At 52.3% G+C, this 17,173-nt stretch overlaps 5 protein-coding genes across 5 annotated transcripts; 3 read left to right on the top strand and 2 right to left on the bottom strand.

The window, feature by feature from the left end:
* Window positions 1-357: 357 nt before the first annotated feature.
* Window positions 358-1,150, top strand: ISF_06804 (vesicle-associated membrane protein; the record flags this gene model as incomplete). Its single annotated transcript, XM_018850408.1, has 2 exons — window positions 358-395; window positions 481-1,150. The coding sequence occupies 2 exons, from the start codon at window positions 358-360 to the stop codon at window positions 1,148-1,150; spliced, it is 708 nt and encodes a 235-aa protein (XP_018702448.1).
* A 1,170-nt stretch (window positions 1,151-2,320) lies between these two features.
* Window positions 2,321-3,073, bottom strand: ISF_06803 (Concanavalin A-like lectin/glucanase; the record flags this gene model as incomplete). The annotated part of the gene is made up of 1 exon (XM_018850407.1): window positions 2,321-3,073. The coding sequence occupies one exon, from the start codon at window positions 3,071-3,073 to the stop codon at window positions 2,321-2,323; it is 753 nt and encodes a 250-aa protein (XP_018702447.1).
* Window positions 3,074-6,427: 3,354 nt separating this feature from the next.
* On the top strand, window positions 6,428-7,809 carry ISF_06802 (Beta-lactamase-like protein; the record flags this gene model as incomplete). The annotated part of the gene is made up of 4 exons (XM_018850406.1): window positions 6,428-6,797; window positions 6,849-7,005; window positions 7,054-7,156; window positions 7,207-7,809. 4 exons carry the CDS (start codon window positions 6,428-6,430, stop codon window positions 7,807-7,809), a joined length of 1,233 nt encoding a protein of 410 aa, XP_018702446.1.
* A 3,555-nt stretch (window positions 7,810-11,364) lies between these two features.
* Window positions 11,365-12,338, top strand: ISF_06801 (hypothetical protein; the record flags this gene model as incomplete). Its single annotated transcript, XM_018850405.1, has 3 exons — window positions 11,365-11,554; window positions 11,605-11,638; window positions 11,792-12,338. 3 exons carry the CDS (start codon window positions 11,365-11,367, stop codon window positions 12,336-12,338), a joined length of 771 nt encoding a protein of 256 aa, XP_018702445.1.
* A 1,536-nt stretch (window positions 12,339-13,874) lies between these two features.
* On the bottom strand, window positions 13,875-14,108 carry ISF_06800 (hypothetical protein; the record flags this gene model as incomplete). Its single annotated transcript, XM_018850404.1, has 1 exon — window positions 13,875-14,108. The coding sequence occupies one exon, from the start codon at window positions 14,106-14,108 to the stop codon at window positions 13,875-13,877; it is 234 nt and encodes a 77-aa protein (XP_018702444.1).
* Between the last annotated feature and the right edge of the window lie 3,065 nt (window positions 14,109-17,173).

Here is a 17,173-nt window from a genome sequence, read left to right as displayed (position 1 = left end):
ACCCGCTTTTCCTGTGGCTAGTTTCAGGGACCAAATTACTTCGAAATATTGTTTGCAGCTTGCAAAGTCGCTATTTACAGCGGGCCACCCGCTATAACCACGTCGGATAGGCATCGATCCGCTGTGGCGCTAGCTGGATACAAGCACGTGTTTCCCCGTCACAGAATTTACAGTGCCTGCGTCATTGGCGTCGCAAGGCTTCCCAACTTCTGTCCCCTCATACATACCACTATTCAACATTCTTTCTCCCCGCCGCAGGCTTTCCGATCGTCGCACGAGCTCCTCATCGATAGCTACGCTCTAGTCGCCGTTCCAAAGTAATCTCTATACAACGCACTACCCATACAACTACCAACCATGGCTTCTTCGTCGACACCAGCGACGCCGCTGCTCTAGTACGCATGCCCGCCCTTCGACTTCCATGCTCTCCCCGTCCTCGACAGCACAACATGCTAACACAGCCTGACACTACTCCCGCAGCTCCTGCATCGCGCACAAGACGACCATCCTGTCCGAATGCACAACCTCGGCCTCGTCGCAGACGTCCTCGCTCGCGTCGCTGATCCTGCCCAAGATCGAGCACGCCAAGCCGCAGAAGCTGACCTACACGCACGGCGACCACCAGATCCACTACATCGCCGAAGCGCCCTCGGAGCACCCCGACCACCCGGCGACCGGGGGCCTCACCTTCCTAGTCATCGCCGACGCCTCCCTCGGCCGCCGCGTGCCCTTTGGCTACCTCGTCGAGGTGCGCCGCCGCTTCTTCGCCGCCTTCCCCGAGACGGGCACCGACTTCGCCGACATGCCCAACTACGGCGCCGGCTCGTTCAACGCGGTGCTGCGCACGCTCATGGTCGACTACGGCGCGACGAGCGGCGGCCAGAGCGACGCCATCGGCAACGCGCGCCGCGAGATTGACGACGTCCGCGGCATCATGACCAAGAACATCGAGAGCCTCCTGGAGCGCGGTGAGCGCCTGGACCTGCTGGTGGACAAGACGGACAGGCTGGGCGGGAGCGCGCGCGACTTTCGCGTGCGCAGTCGCGGGCTCAAACGCCAGATGTGGTGGAAGAACATCAAGCTCATGGCCCTGCTCGGCCTGGTGCTTTTCATCATTATACTGGTCATTATCATTTCCGTCAAGAATTGATGCGGATTTCTGTCGACGTGGGCTATTCAGAATCATCGAGAGGTGGTCTATTATTGTATATTTATGACACCACGCCAGTGATACAGTTTCATGGCAGACAGCACTCGGGATCGGCGTTTTCTTCCATCACAACTAGCACTCATTTGTTCTCCTTGCTTCAAGTCTTTCTCATTCAGGTCGTTTCTTTCCTTGCCGAAAATATATCTACAGTTTCTGTCCATTCAATGCTACAGAGCGGTGACCGTCCGCCATGATAAATCGAGACCCGCCACGCTGTACATTTCAAGCCGCATGAATGCTAGCCTAGTTCATGGTCCCATTCGGGATAGGCATTCCTAACCAAGACCAAGCCGATGCCGTTCCCCAATGTCACCGTCCACCTCATAACTTGGGCAAGCTCCCCGCGGTTCCGGTCGGCCTGGTGGCGTCCTGGTAGATGTACCCGTGCGTGACCGGGCTGCTCATTTGCTGCTGAGGGCTGGGTGCCGAAGACCGTCGCAGTCTTTCCGTGAAGAATGCAGGATGTGTGGTAGACGCGCTGTAGGGAAAGTGTCGGTTCCAGGCTTGCTGCATCTGCGCTGCGGTGGTGGGGTTGGCAGGTGCCGGATCGATTGGTGCCATGGCAATGTGATTGAGTATGCGACGCAGTCTAAAGAAGTCTAATAAAAGTCTGAAAGGGCCGGTCGTCAGGGATCAGTCGTTTGAGTAAGTTGGAGGCTGAGATGTTGTGTGATGGTGAGTTGTAAGTGAGTGACGTGAGCTGTGACATCGACCGAGGTCCGGCTCGCCGCCCGCTTTTTAGCATCTGGCACTGCCGATACAGGCTGAACCAACGCCTTAGTCAGCGAGACTTGTTGCAATATAGTTGCTATTTTCTCTATTCTATTTATTCTATAAAATTATTTCTCAAAAGATTGCTTATACAAGATATCATTACCGAAGCCAGGGTTAAAACATCAGCCTTTATTATTCGTGGTTCTATACAGTGTGTCGCTGCTCTGCGCGAGGTCCCCTATGCGTGTAAGTTCTATTGAACAGCAACGCACAATAATGAAAGAAAATCATGTATACATCCTATCAAAATTGGGCCAATGTGTAATGACATCTACCACTTTGTATGTTTCATTTATCTTCATTGCAGGTATCCATGCTCTTTGCAAGCGTCACCGCTTACGCAATGTAGCGGCACTCGACGCCGTAGCTGTTGGTTCCGCAGCTGGTCATCTGCTGGTTCCCGTCGTAAATCTCAACAATGTTGCCGCCGTCCGCGCCGACCGTGCCGCGGTTGCCCTTTGCCTGAGTGTTGGTGATGTCGATCGTGCCAAAGTTGGCCAGGTACACGTGGTTGCCGCTGCTCGTGTCCGTGAACTGCTCGATGATCCACTCGGCGTCCGTCAGGCACAGCTCGGCGTTCATATTGTTGAATGTGCGGTAGTCGGACTGGCCCGTGGTCAGGTTCTCCAGCAGCACCTTGCCGCTGCGCGTGCCGTACGCCCACACGCTCATCCGGATCGTGTCGCCGGCCTTGGCGCTAACGGAGCGGTAGTTGTAGCTCGGGTTGGGCCACCACTCGTACCACGTCTCGACGGCGCCGTTGCCCCAGTTGGTGAAGCCCGTCTGGATGATGGCGTTGCCGCAGCGCTCACCGTCGATGCCGACCCACGTCGCGGCTCCAGAGTTGCCCTGGTTATACACGGAGGGCACGACCGAGGTGCCGGTGACGAAGCTCCAGCCGCTGCCCTCCTGGACGGAGCCCGCCCAGGGAGAGACGGATTGGCGGCTGCGGAGGCTACCGCGGGGCAGGGAGCTGGTGAAGTTGGCAATCTCATCATTGACCATGGCAGGTCGGTCAAGCACCGGGACAAGCGGCTCTGCACTAGCGAGAGCCAGGCTCGAGACAAGAGCAGCAAGTGAAAGTCTCATGATGCAAAACTCGAGAGGATGATTGTAGAAAGCTATGGTAGAATGGTTGTGATGTCTGAGAAACTATTCTAGAAACGGGCGATTCCTCTGATTTATATAACTTGATGCCCGTCCATGAAAACTCCCCAGTTGCTTCCTTGCCTATTGAATTCCAAGTGTCTTCGTTCAACTCAACCATACCATCACATGCACCTACTACTAGCGAGCCTTGCATTTACATAATAGTTCCAACTGCACGTCCCTTATCTACAGCCCTCTACCTAGCGTGGTACCGTCACCCCAGATTCCACACTTGTGATCGCAGCCCAGGTTGACAAGCCGGGGTCGAGATTTACCTAATAGCTTAAATCGAACTCAAATCATCAAGGTGCAGCTGGCCGAAACGGCAGCTCGACGGCTGCGTCGGCAAGCCACGCTCAGCCCACCGATTGGCAGGGCTAAGCCCAGGCGTTCTCTCGACTCGTGCAAGTCGCCGCATCTCCAGCCTCGTATGGGCTGGGGGCGCATTCTAGGTCGCTCCGGCACTTCAGCTGCTATCTAGCCGGGCCAGTAAACTCAAGCGTGCTAGATAGGCTACCTTCCCGTTGCAGATTGGCCTCGTCGGTCCGGTATTTCTAAGAATATGGCGTCTGACACGACGGCGCGGAACCATCCCCCACCGCCCGCGCCGAGCCGTGTTTTTGACATCCGGCTAGCGCTGCCACGGCGCGGAACCAAGAGGAATTGGTCCGCGACATCGGCCAAGGCCGGCAACCCGGGCGGGAAGGTCTTACTCAGATGACATCGGAACGGCACTTGGACTTTCCTGAAGGGGCCAAGCACTTACACGCCGCGTTTGCTAAGGACTCCGGTGTCGCCGTCCAACCCAGTGTAAGCGGCTGCTACGACTCTGTTGGCGGCTGAGGCTAGCATGTAACCGGGACGGCTTTGGCAAGCTTGCTACACCTTTGCAGCCGCCGCAGCCTTTGGGAAGGCTGTCTCGTGAGTTAAAAATATTACTACGTAAATAATATGCATAAGAGTTATGAAACCTTGTACTTGGTTACATTCAGCTGCGAAGAAGAATGCGGCGCTTCCATCTGATTAGTATTCATTTGACGGTACTGTCGGAGCTCACAATCAGGGAACATGTTCTGCCAGCACCGGTCCTTCCAACGGAAGACGATGTCTTCCAGTTTTGCCATAACCATCGAGGAGAATCAGTTCAAGTAGATTAAAAAAAAATAAAAAAGAAATGTATCAGAGTAGTGATATTGAAAAAAAAATAAAGCACCCAGTACGAGGGTCGAACTCGTAGCCTTTGGATATTATGGAGTACCCGTAAAAGTCCAACGCTCTAACCAATTGAGCTAACCGGGTCAATTGATGTCTCGAAGGACGTAATTGTGGGTTATACATGTACGCTGATTTAGCTCGAAAACCTGTGTAGCGCTGAACAGTATGCATCGCAAAGATTCTACTAAATTTAGCAAAAAGAGCGCGGCAATACTAGGGCACACTAAATTATCTCACTGTTCAGACTATCTGGGCCGGTGGTGGATTTCTTGCAACTGTCAACACGTTGTCTTTTGGTTGCGCGTGACCTACACCAGCCAGCTTCCATTGATAGATAACAGCCACCTTTCGTCGATAACGCAAACTTCCATTGATAACACGGCCATCTTACGTTGAAAACGCCCACCTAACGTTGAAAACGCCCACCTTCCATTAACACGGGCACACAGGCGGTGACTGGCATCAAGCGCACCGAGCTCAACACTGTACAGCGCTCGACGACTGCACGTTCGCCATCACGCTGGTATCGGGTGTTTTATGTACTTTGGATCAATGGCTGTTGCAAGTAACCTGATACCTTGTGTAATTGATTTTGCTGGATGCGTCTCAGTGAAGTAATGGTAGGTCGTGCACAGCCGTGCTATGTACATGTACATTACCAGCCATTATTGCCCACTACAGTAGTCGGGAATTTAACGTTAGGAAATGTAGCAGGACCTTTGCCAGCGTCCGAAGCCAACGTGCCACGAACTTCCTGTCAACAAGTACGCTGTTGAACCGGATTCTGCACCACAGGTTGAAAAAGAGCCGCGCAGACCAGGGCCCAGAAATTGACGACCAAATGCCACATAGGTAGGTAATCGTATGCGAACGATTGTGCAGTCGTTGAGTGCTGTACAGTCGTTGAGCTCAGTGAGCAGTAGACTGCACTCTTCAGCGCGTATGTACAACGAGTCTCCTGCTCGTGTACATCCACAATCCACGGATTTCGCAGCTACCCAACGTTAAATCAGTGTACCCCCAGAACCACACACAGGTACCTAGGCCAGCTTCCTGCCATTTATTGAGTGTACCGCCTACATCTACCTAATGTTAATTTATTAGAGAGACTTCGCAGCTACTGACGTTAAATCATTGTACCCTCGACACTCAACACTGCATTGGCCGGCTTCCCACCATTAATTGAGCGTAGCGTGTACATTAATCTAACGTTAATTTAGTGGCTAACTAGCATTAATCATTGTATTCTCTACATGTATCTACACTGGTGTCTGGTCGGCCTCAAAGGCCCCTACGCAGGTTTCCATTACTACTCCATCGATTCCTCCTATTGATACGACTACAATCTCATGAGAGTTGGTTAAAACGCAGCTTGCATTTAATGCTCATCTCGTTTTATTTCAAAGGACAATGTCACTTTTTCGCTAAAGTCATGTATGCGTTTGCCTCTGTCCGTCTCCGCTTCGATTTGGGATTCCAGCTCGGTCACCACCTTGCTCAGCACGTTGTAGTGACAGAGGCGCGGCGATACCCAAGCTGCAAAATATCCGGTTGTCAAAAGAGCAATTTGATTTATCAAGGAAGTCAGACATTTGAGATTTAGTCCATTGCGCTTTGTTCTGCGCTGTTCTATAACAGCGTACCCTGCGAGACTCCAGTCAGTACGGCTACCCTAGACAGGCGATCCGAAAGCATTCCTAATCGTACTGCGCATCTCCCGGGCAGCAAATGCTCCAATACTTCTTTTAAAGTGAGGGAATACAAGCAAATTATCTGATAAGATGCTGTGATCCCTCTTCGTATCGATGGCCTTGGCTGCAGCTTTGGTGCACGTGTAAGCCAGCGTCCGACATGTACGAGCTGCCAGTTCGGGAAGTTTGAGCATCCCGGCGGCATCCGCATCTGCTGTTATCCGCTCGCAATCAACGCCGAGATGGCCGGAAAGACGGCTGAAAGATGCATCGTAGTGGCGCCTCGGTTCCACCCTCCCGCAGCGACCTGATCTATATGAAGGAGCAAAGGCCCATCCTCTCCCCCATACCCCTCTCAAAGACTGACATCAATGAAGCACCCTCTATCATGACGAGCATCATGTCAGGAATCATCCCGCGCACCGCGCCGCCCGTCGCTCTGCCGGCGTCTAACAGCACCGTCATAGTGCGCGCCATCGACACCGAGACGAAGATGCTCGGCAACGCCGACGCCTTTGTCCAGCCGGCCATCCCCGGCCACGAGATGCTCAACTTCACAACCATGTGTTTTCTCCTCGAGCACCGGGACGAGTCGGGCGCCGCCGAGTACGTCTTGTTTGACTGTGGCCTCCGCAGCGACGTTTGGAATACCACGCCCGACATCCAGCACATGATCAAAACTTTCATCCCGGGCATGGACGTGAACCGCGGCGTCGACGAGATTCTCACAGACAATGGTTTCAACCTGTCCAATCTAAGTAGGCTGGTTCTTCCATTTTTAAGAAAAAAAAGTGACTTACACGAAGCAGGGGCCATGGTTTGGAGCCACTGGCACTGGGACCACATCGGTGACGGGGCCAAGTATCCGTCCTCGACGGACATTGTGGTCGGGCCTGGATTTATTGAAAATTTTGTGCCGGGATGGCCAATAAACCCCAATGGAAAAGTGCCGGCCAGCTCGCTTGAGTAAGAAAAGACCTGGGATACATTGTCGCAGGCTAACGAAACCTTCAGAGGTCACCACATTCACGAGCCTGACTTTCCGCTTCAAGTGGGAGGGTTACGCGCACATGACTACTTTGGCGATGGCTCCTTCTACATACTGGATGTTCCTGGTGTAAGTTCATTTACCCTTTGGAACTGTTTTGTCTTCTAAAATCTTAGCAGCACGCGGTTGGGCATATTTGCGGCCTGGCCCGAACCACCCCCGACACGTTCATCCTGATGGGTGGCGATTGCTCGCACTTTGCTGGGATGATACGGCCGACAGAATACGTTCCCATACCTGATACAATCCCCGCTGGACAGCTCGACCCTTACTATCCCCCTTCATGCCCTTGCTCCGCCTTCACCATCCTTCACCCGGCGGCGTCTGCCGACGACGCTGCCGACACTAGGCCAGCACCGCCTGAGACGCGCTGCAAGCCTTTTTACGACGTATCGCGCAGCCCACACGGAGCGTACGAGTTTGGCGATCTCGCGCAGGAGAGTGTGGACAAGGTCAAGATCCTGGACGCCCAGGAAAACGTCTTCGTCTGTCTGGCCCACGACGGCGCGCTCATGGCTGTGCTGCCGCTGTACAACGATGATGTCAACGCGACGATCAATGGTTGGAAGGAGCGCGGGTACAAGGAGAAGACAAGATGGGGCTTTCTGAATGAGCTTCCGAGAGATGGGAAACCAGGCAGACCGCCTCTGACGGTCGGGCTGTGGCGCAACGGGAACAGAGTGGTCTGGAAGGAGGGAGAGGGCCTAGTGGAATCAGGCTAGTAGAAGAAAATGCAAAAATAATAACTGAAATACAAACTGTAGAAGTCGTAAAATACTAGAGACTGGAAATGTGGTTGGGCGTGTTGGTATGAAGAGAGTAAAACTAACTATGCGATTAGATGCCCGCGTCTACTTTCCTAACAAACTATATCTTTGGGAATGAAGAACCATGCTGAAATTTAATGTAATTAAGGTTTTTTCTGAGGTGACCTTCGAGTTTATCCAAGACAAATGCTGCTTAGCCGCTGAATTTGTATCCAATATTATCAGTTGAGAGGTAGCAGGCAGTTCCGAACCGGGACGTACAGTGTGGCGTTGTAGCATAACGAAACAGAGGAGGATTTAGAGAAATTGTTATGTGTGAATTGATAAATCAAAAGCTGATTGACGAAGAGAAAACTTAAAAAGTTGACTTTAATTTGCTTCGCCTCTTCGTAGCACGTGTAGTTGGCGATGACTTCGTGACTAGAATGGACGACACGCTAAACACCACTTATACTATGGGAATGGGCGAGGGGAAAGTTTTGGAACTTTGAGAACGTGTCCTCAGAAAGAAATATTCTCCGGTTATTTATTGCGATTGAACCACATTCTTCCTTTGTCCGACAGCCTGCCCTCCAACTTGGCCCAGTGTTCATCTCTTGAAATCGCCCTTCACCTCCATTCCTACGTCTGCTATGGCTTCCGAAACGGGCAGCATAGAATTCGCAAGGAGCATGCTTTTTGAAACCGGCCTTGAAGGTGATATGGTCCCCATCGTGCAGAATTACATCCATGTTCACCGCCAATGTGGCCTTTGCCACCAGAATTTCGATTACCGGGAGCCCATGGTCGCTCTGATACACATCAATGGAAAGGTCGAAGCCATCCGCGTCGAACCTCACCCTCTTAAGCCCAGAAACACAACGAAATAGAACATTTCCGTATTCGACCATCGATTACCTGAGGACGGCGACGTATTTACCGACCGCATTGAAAGCAGAACTGACCCTGACGAAGGAGAAACTGCGACGCTACATGCGGACTGTTTTAAGCTATTCCCAAAGACCTGCAAAGAAAAGCTTCAGGATCAGTCACCAGGTCGGCCACAAGGCCAGTTGTAGAAACAGTTGCAAGGTCAGCTGCTTTGGCTGTGGGTGGCATCCGTGGCCATGTTTCCGTGGAGGGAGGTTCCTCCATCATTCCTTCCTGATAAGCGACCTGACCTTGAGATCGAACAGCCAATCATTCAATCCTGGAATATCCCTCGAGTTCAGAGCTTACCATATGAACTACAACAGATAATTGTCGACAGGACGGGCACTTACATAACAAGGCGGTATGCCGCCGTCCTGCAGCAAGTGCGCCGTCTATTCACAAGAACCTGGAATTGCCTACAACCGCTCATCGGTTGAGCGACATACGCAGCTGGAACCGCGACAGCGCACCTGCTGTTGAGCCGATCGCTGAGACAAATGACACGAAATTCATCCGCATCACCATTGATTCTAATGGTATCAGGAAGATTGCCCGCGAGTGTCTCACGGAAGATGAAACTGAGCATCACCAAATTTCCGACCGCGAGTTGTATGTAGTCGGGAAGGCCTCATCTGTTGCAACTGTCACGGCCAATTTTAAAGTACATCTCCTTCTTCCCCTTTCTCAAGTGTAGCCCTCCGTTCTCTTCTTTGAAAGCATCGCAGAAAAGGAAAAAAAATTGACTGACAACGAAACTGTAGCTGGGGCGCTGTCGGCTTGGTGTTCCCACACACGTAAAACTGTCGTGCTGGAACACGCCAAAACCAACAAAACTTGACGCTTCTCTCTCTTCAATTCTGCAGTACTGGATCCCGCTGTTCGCTGCACTGGACACTGCGTCCTGCTTTGGCATCACCTTCTTCTCCGTCAATAGGTGCATTGCTGCAGTTCATGCACACACCGCCCGCGCACCGACAGCAACCGACACATTTGACACGCTTCATCCCATTCACAAGAACGGGGCTGTCTGGGTCTATATTCCGTTGCCTGCTGGCGAAGAGGTGCTTGGGATCGGCCTACAGCGGTATCGACAGTCATCCTTCCTTTTCGGGGGGCCGCCAGGTGTTATTGTAAGTCCTTGCATGCACACCAGACTCTCTGTACCGAATCTAACAACCTACGCAACAAGATGGAACTGAAACAGCAAGGCCGGATATCCGTGGGCAGAACGAGATCTAATGTGGTGGAGGAACTAGTCGTTCCCACGAGCGGCCGGCCGCTACTGCTCTACAGTGTGCAGGACACCTCAGACATGCTCTGCATCCCTGGTGACGGCATCGAGGTGGCTGCACCTTATCCGCACGCCGCGAAAATGAAAAGTCCGGCGCGAGGCGTAGACAGTTTCCTCCACGGCTGATTAACGGGTATCATTCCTGTGCACCCCTCGAGAATGTCATTGCAGTGGACGTGTTTTGTGAGGCGAAATCGCGCATATACCGAGGGATTCTGCTATACTACGAGGATAGGAGTCAGAGGGCAGTCGGAGAGTGCCGATTTGGCATGGAAGAAGTTGTGCATACTCAAACTCCGGTTTGGATGTGCATCTCGAGAGAGACCCAACAATGTGCGAAAGGTAGCGGCCATGTCGTTGACTTTATTGATGAGGCGACGCTGATTAGGGAGGGGGGGAGACTGGACAACGAGCAGCTTTCATGGCACAAAATGCAAGGCCGAGCTGAATGTTGGACTAATGAAAAGACAGCCCAGCTTAGAATAGTTGATGCAGCTCAAACTAATGGCGAGGGCTCGACCTAGTTTGTGCATAGAACTCTTTTACACTCGCGCCTTGCCTTCATAGTTGGGAAAATTATCGACGCTGATGCAAACCGATGAGAACAAGGTGGAATATTGACTTGAATTCGTTAGGCAGGAATGACAGAACAGACACCTATTTCTTGGTGAGAGCTGTACTTTTGACTCTTTTATTTTATGCCTGTAGCGCTGAAGACAATTAGATTACTAATTTGTAGGGCTAGAAATAGCTGATTAGTATTGAAGCTGCATAACTATTTTTAGCTGATCCAAGCTGACAGAAATGTTTGCGCAGCCAGTGGTGTAATGGAGTCAGCATCGGAGAAGATGCTGATAGCCGCAATAGCCTCCCGTCGTTTGCATACAGTGTGACTCTTCATTCCTTATTTTTGGAAATTTCTTTTAATAGTTAACCTTACTTTTCTATGTTTAATCCACCTCCTTTTTTCTGCTTGTTTGTGCTATTTTTCTTCTGTGGCAAGCTCGACGACCCTCATGCTCTATGCCTTGGCTTCATTTGTTTGTGATGTTACTCAACAGCTTTGTGCTTTATCTAGGTATTGTTTCATATCTATTTTATTATTTTATACTGGTCAGCTGTACTTGTCTTGTACTTGCCACACTTTTTGCCTTGTCTGAACTCATGTGTGCCCTAAGATCTCTCAAGTATATAAGCCGCGCTCCCTCTTCATCTACAAGTCCACGCCTCTCCTTCCCCTCATCATAGCCACAAAATTTCAACATCTCTGTTATCAAAATCGAAAGCACACCACCTACTTACTCAAGATGACCGAATTCCTCTCCAAATCTTCAAAGAAAGTTATCAATATCGCAGACTTCGGCATCGATGAGAAGCCTACGGAAGACGTTAATCACATCTATATTGATACCAGAGAAGAAGGATTTCGGGATTTCTTCGGCGGCTACGTCCCCCAATCCAGGCCCGAGGATGCCCCGACATTTCACTTGATCGAGCGTTTCAACCACCAAAGCACGAAAACGGTTTGGGAGCACCTCTTCCAGCAGCACCTTCCAGCAGCACCTGGATGAACAGCAGCCCGTGAGCCTGGATAATCTGGAGAAAGCTTTACAAACTCTCAGCCTAACTAATCGCGAATCCAAACTGCGTCTGTTCTGGGCGGCGGCGAAGGACGGCGAGAATTGCCAGGATCTCGACAAGCGCGCGCGCAACCGCTAAAACGCTTCTTTCTAGGGCTGGCGATGACTACAAGGCGGCATGGATGTTGACTGTCAAAGGGCAGTACGCACGACTCTGGGGGTTCGCTTTCAAGGGGGTCTGCGCTGATAGGAGGAACGTGTGGATATCGCTACTCCCACGCTCTTCCCACAACAACACGCCCGGCGATTACAGCAGCCTATATAAGGATTTGAAGAATGACCACCAGGAGATTTTTGGGATGCTCAAGTGGGCGCACGCTTACAAGGGGTTGTCAACGAAGCAGGTCATCAGCGCCGCCAACGGCGAGGAAGACAACATGTGGGTCGAGAAGGGCGGCACTCTTCAGCCAGTTTCCATCTTGCGGAGGGATGGTGACAGTTTCATCGTCAGGAAATTGCCCAATAAGGGCGAGCGAGAGGTACCGACATCGGGCTGGCATCCTGCATTTTTCCTCAACGCAAACGGCGTCGAAAAGCAGTGCTGGCAGGGCCACCAGCTCTGGTCGCTCGACAACCTCGAGCATTACCTACATTCGATGAGACCCGGATCGCCTCACCGAATTTGGGGCTTTCTTGGCTAGGAAAGGACCGGGGCAGACGCTTGTTGAGATGCACGGTCATCTTTGTCATTTGCGCTTAGAGCTTGCCTTTCACGGATGAGACAATCAGCGGGCCAGATACAAACTGGATTGTCATGGCGAGGTGAATATTGGCTTGGATTTCATTGGTTGGAAATGAACAGAGGCGGACACTTAACATGAGCTACCTTTCTTTCTCTTTTTATGCTTGTACCTCGCCTTTCAGGGCTGAAGACAAGATTAGATTAGCAATTTTTATCCCGATTTTATCAATTCATTTAGCATGGACCTGTGAAGAAACAAGCGCCGAATCGGCCGAAGCACCGTATGTAAGCATCCCAGCGGCGCACCCCGGAAGAAGGTCGGCGCGACCAACAGCCTCGCGGTTTCCTTTTTTGGCTTCCATACAGATCATCGTCCATCTAAATTCATCGGGCGGCCCCCACTGTAGCACCCCGGGAGCCTTTCCCGGTGTTTTTATGGTAAGGCAAAAAACTCGTCCCCTTCTGTCCTCGCCCGGCCCCCAAATCCGTCGACCCTCCGGGGCAGCCGGGGCAGCCGGGCGGCTCTCAGCCTTGGTCCGGGTGGCTTGGTCTGCCCCACTTTCAGCGGTCGCCCGATTAGGCAACTTTCCTGGCACAATCTCCACCTTCCACATTGGTGGCCTGAGTCACATTCTCCTCTGTTCCGGGCTGGCTGTAGTTTCTCTGGCCGTTTAGTCTCCCTAAGACGTGACTGTCATACATGCCAAAGACCCTCGCCCTTAGTTGAGTACCGCTCGGGGTGTCATGCAGACAACCGCAGGGTATTTGTCTATCTAGATGATGCGAGAAGAGACATTACAGTGGGTGATCGGAAAAAGTGGTATTTCGCTCGAATCTATGTAAAAGACGGAGTATCCGGTACTCCCTCCACGTCTGGCACAGCCAAACCACGCTGCAAGCCAGTGCAGCGAAGTGTTGCAACAAAAAAGGAAAAAAAGACAGAAAAATCCCTGTAAGTCGTCAAAATCAATGCTCCCTAACCGTGTATCCGTAAGTCGTGTCCCATGATATCCTGATTCCGAGAGGGGTGCGTCTTGGTGAAATGAAATGTGTGCTCGGGCTCGAGCTGGTAAAGTGAGATGAGATGCGTTGCAAAGCGTCGCGTGCTTCTCCGAAAACGATGTTATAAATACGCTTTCAAGAAAACAGAGGAAATTTGAAGATAATTCCACAAGCGCAACAAAGAGTTGCTTGGCGTCAACGGGTATCCAGGCAATTCGAGTCTGTCGACGCCAAGTCGTCGACCTGACCTCGTCGTCATAAAACATGAGTGGTAAATGCGCCCAGCCAGCCCAAAAAGGGGGGGGGGGGCTTCAACTGAGAGGAGAGTTCATTGTAGATTCGTCGCGTGTCTTGCGGCGGCGAGCTGTGCCGAGAGCCGGGAGGGATTCGCCGAGACGTAGAGGAAGACGATCCAGTCGCGGAGCCGAAACGGGTTCAGGCGCGCGCGCCCCGGTCCGCGAGCGCAGCCGACGACCGCCCAAGACGGCGCGTTTCACTTGTAGCCTCGCGCCGTCGAGCGGTAGCTGCTGTAACCCGAGTCCGAGTAGGTGTGGTGGTGAGCGGCGGCGGCCTGGCGAGGGGCGTGGGCGACGCAGGCGTAGCCGACGAGGATGGTGCGCTGTTGGACTCCGTGCCCGCGGCGGCCGTACGAGGGGCAGCGGTCGACGGCGTGCTGGTAGTAGAGGCAGCGGCAGGCCGAGTACAGTTCGATGAGTTGGTAGCACATGGTGGGAAGTTGTGGATGTGAACGGAGCTGGCGTTGTCTGGCCTAGGGACTGGGATGGCCGGACGGTCTCGCGGACCTGGTTGCCACTCGGGGGCGATGATATAGACCGTGGAGTCTAGCAGTGATTTGTGTGTTGTATGCAGTATATTTGGTTACAACTTCAACAAATCGAGGAATGGTCGTAAGTTTTTTTTAAGCTTTTTTTCTGCGTGTGTCTCGTGATGTTCAGAAAGGGTATCTTGTGTAGGCGTGGGCACGACAAAGTTGAGAGGTCACAGAAGTATGGAGAGGTAGGAGGCAGACTGCGCGTTGTGGAAATGTAGAATCAAGAAGAAGAAGGAAAGAGAAGAGAGAGACAAGAAGAAAGAACCCAAGGAAACTTTTTGTCTCTTTTCAAAAGAGAAACGAGAGAGTGACTGAGTGTCTGCAGTATGCGGGACGGATAGGCAGAAGAGGAACCATCCCGGAAGAGGCAGGGACTTGTAGCCTTATAATCTCGGGACCTGGCAGCCTAGAGCGGCATGGGGATGGGACTGCGAATACCCACCTTTCCACGACCACCTTGAAGAAGAGAGAAGAAAAGTAAAAATAGTCTACGATGCATGGGGCTTGGGACGGGCGGGAAGATGGAGTCGGGAGATGCGGAATGTGGACATGGGATGGGCGAGGATGTGTTGAGCAGACGAGGGGGGGCGGAAGGGTGGCAATAGCATGGGTGGTAATAGCTATGACTTCTTGATAATCGGTAGTACGAATTAAAAATGTATAGAGAGAGAAAGACTGGGAGAGAACAAGAGGGTGTTGGTGTTATTGACGAGGGGGTGTGCGTGACCAGTGACTAACAAGACTCTGACTGACGAGCGAAGCGCAGCAGCCAAGCAACAAGGCGCCAGATTGGGGCATTGATTTGTGTCTGTCCTGCCCATATTTCCCGACAGCTTTTCCTTGGAATTGAGCAGAGAAAGAAGGAAGCGGCCACGTAGAGTAGTGGGCGCAGCCAATGAGCCGCTCGCTGCCTGGGAACGCAGCGTTGATGGAAGCAAGCAAGAAGGCGGAGCTTTCTAGGTTAGTTAGTAGGCGAAGAAAGAAAGAGTCATCCACTGGGGCGTCAACTGACGAACCCGGTTTTGGGTCCAAAGGGCCAGATATGCGGCAGGGCTGAATTGGTGTGGGACAGGCGGACAGGCGCGACAGGGGGGGGGTTAAGAGCTGCTGATAACTATCTATTGGGACAATGCAGAAAATACAGGATTATTGCTATTACTCGGAAATTTGGTATGACAGTGCTAGTAATTCACCTGGATATCATCTTCAAGTTCGGCAAAGAGTTGCACGTTGATACCCGTCTAGTTAGGCCTTTGAAACATGTAAGTTGTTCGACGCTTCCAGGTTCACTGCCCTGTACCTGCTTTTTTTTCGGCAAAGCAACACAATACCAAAGTTGCACACACAGCAAGGCTGCCATGAACTGGATGACTTCATTGGCCGCTGCCCGCTGGGTTTGGGAATTGACGTCGATCAAGTTGCCGTCTTCGGTACAGTGCATCCATCCTAGCGGGTTACAGGCAACCACGGCGAGCTGCAGATTCATTACCTACAGCGCTTCATGGCCCTGTATTTCAGCGTCGCCCTGCAGCCAAGACAGCCCCTGCACCCCAAATGGCAGACAACCTGCCGCAATCATCAGGCAGCCCTTTCGCCATTGATCCTTCTCTTTTCTCTTCTTCTCATTCGACATTATTTTCGACCTCGCTTGCTCGGCAGTGATGAGTGGGTTCACGTGCTGCCCCCTCGCCCGCAGCAAACAGTCATCGCAGTCCAGGCATCCCACCGCCCACCACCCACACCGGCCAGGCACCCAGGCAGCCTCGCCCGTTTGTTCGTCACCTTGCATCGTCATGTCCCCGTGGCCCGTTTCATCACCTCTTGTACTTCAAACTCGCATCTACTGCAATCAGTTTGTTTTCTCGAATTGACTCATCACCGCCGGTTGGTTTTCTTCATCATCGGCATATCCACGAGACCAGCTTTCGTCATGCTCTGCAGATGCCCAGGATATCCTCACAGCCCTCTACATCTCCACAACAGCCTCGCACCAGATGTGCGCCGCTCCGCCTACTTTTATTAACCATCGTGGTCCGTGTGCCCCGATGGCCGCCAGCCTCCAAGCTAAAACTGTTAGTCTGACCCATCGGCCGAGCAGCTCTTGCAGATTTCGGATGAATTCGACAGCCGCAGCGACCGGTCGAGATGCAGGGTCAAAACACCGAACAAACGTAGCATACCTATCTACATGACAACAGCCACATCGTATCCCGCGGCGCATACGAGCATCGGCCAACCAAGCGTGGCTGCCATCAGCGGCATAATATCTTGCCGACAGAATGACACGACAAACCGGCCGGTTATGGCCCTCTCGAGGCATCAACATACTAGCAAGCCAGCCGCTACAGTCATGACCAAATGGGGTTGAAGATGGCATGACAATGCGCAATTTCTTAAGCGAAGGCGGCTTACACTGGCTGCATGCAGCCCCCATACTTTGAGAAGCAAGAACTCGATGACGGTTCCAGGCCACGGAGCACCCCTTAACCGCCGCTAATTCGCATACCACCGTAGCTGTACAGAGCTGGAGACATGCAAACAACTCCAAACACGAAATAACAGCCGAGTTCTTCTCACCGGTGGATTTTCTGCAGCTACATGTCGGAGATGCGGACGGGCCGTTGCCGCCTGCCAACGGCTCGCTAATAATAGCCCGGGCCATGCATCATCATCGCAAGCAAGAAAGCCACAGAGAGTCACCGGGCCTGGCAGCTGGAGTCGGTGGGCAATTCTGGTTCCAAGACGCGGGCATCTAGGCCCTCGCGTGTAAGTCGGTTCGCCCCGGTTCAGGTTTGCGACGCAGCACGCTGCGGGTACGCCCATCGCGACGCCTCGATGCTGTTTTTTTCCTTGTTTTGTACAAATGTTGTATTTGCCGCCGCAACGTGCACCTCGCCTTGCTGCTACCGCAGTCCGACAAGGTACTGGAGCGACTCAGCCTCTACTTGCTTTGCGGCATG

This window comes from Cordyceps fumosorosea, assembly GCF_001636725.1.
Source record: "Cordyceps fumosorosea ARSEF 2679 chromosome Unknown scaffold_18, whole genome shotgun sequence".
Taxonomy (NCBI): domain Eukaryota; kingdom Fungi; phylum Ascomycota; class Sordariomycetes; order Hypocreales; family Cordycipitaceae; genus Cordyceps; species Cordyceps fumosorosea.
This window is presented reverse-complemented; position numbering and strand designations above follow the sequence as displayed.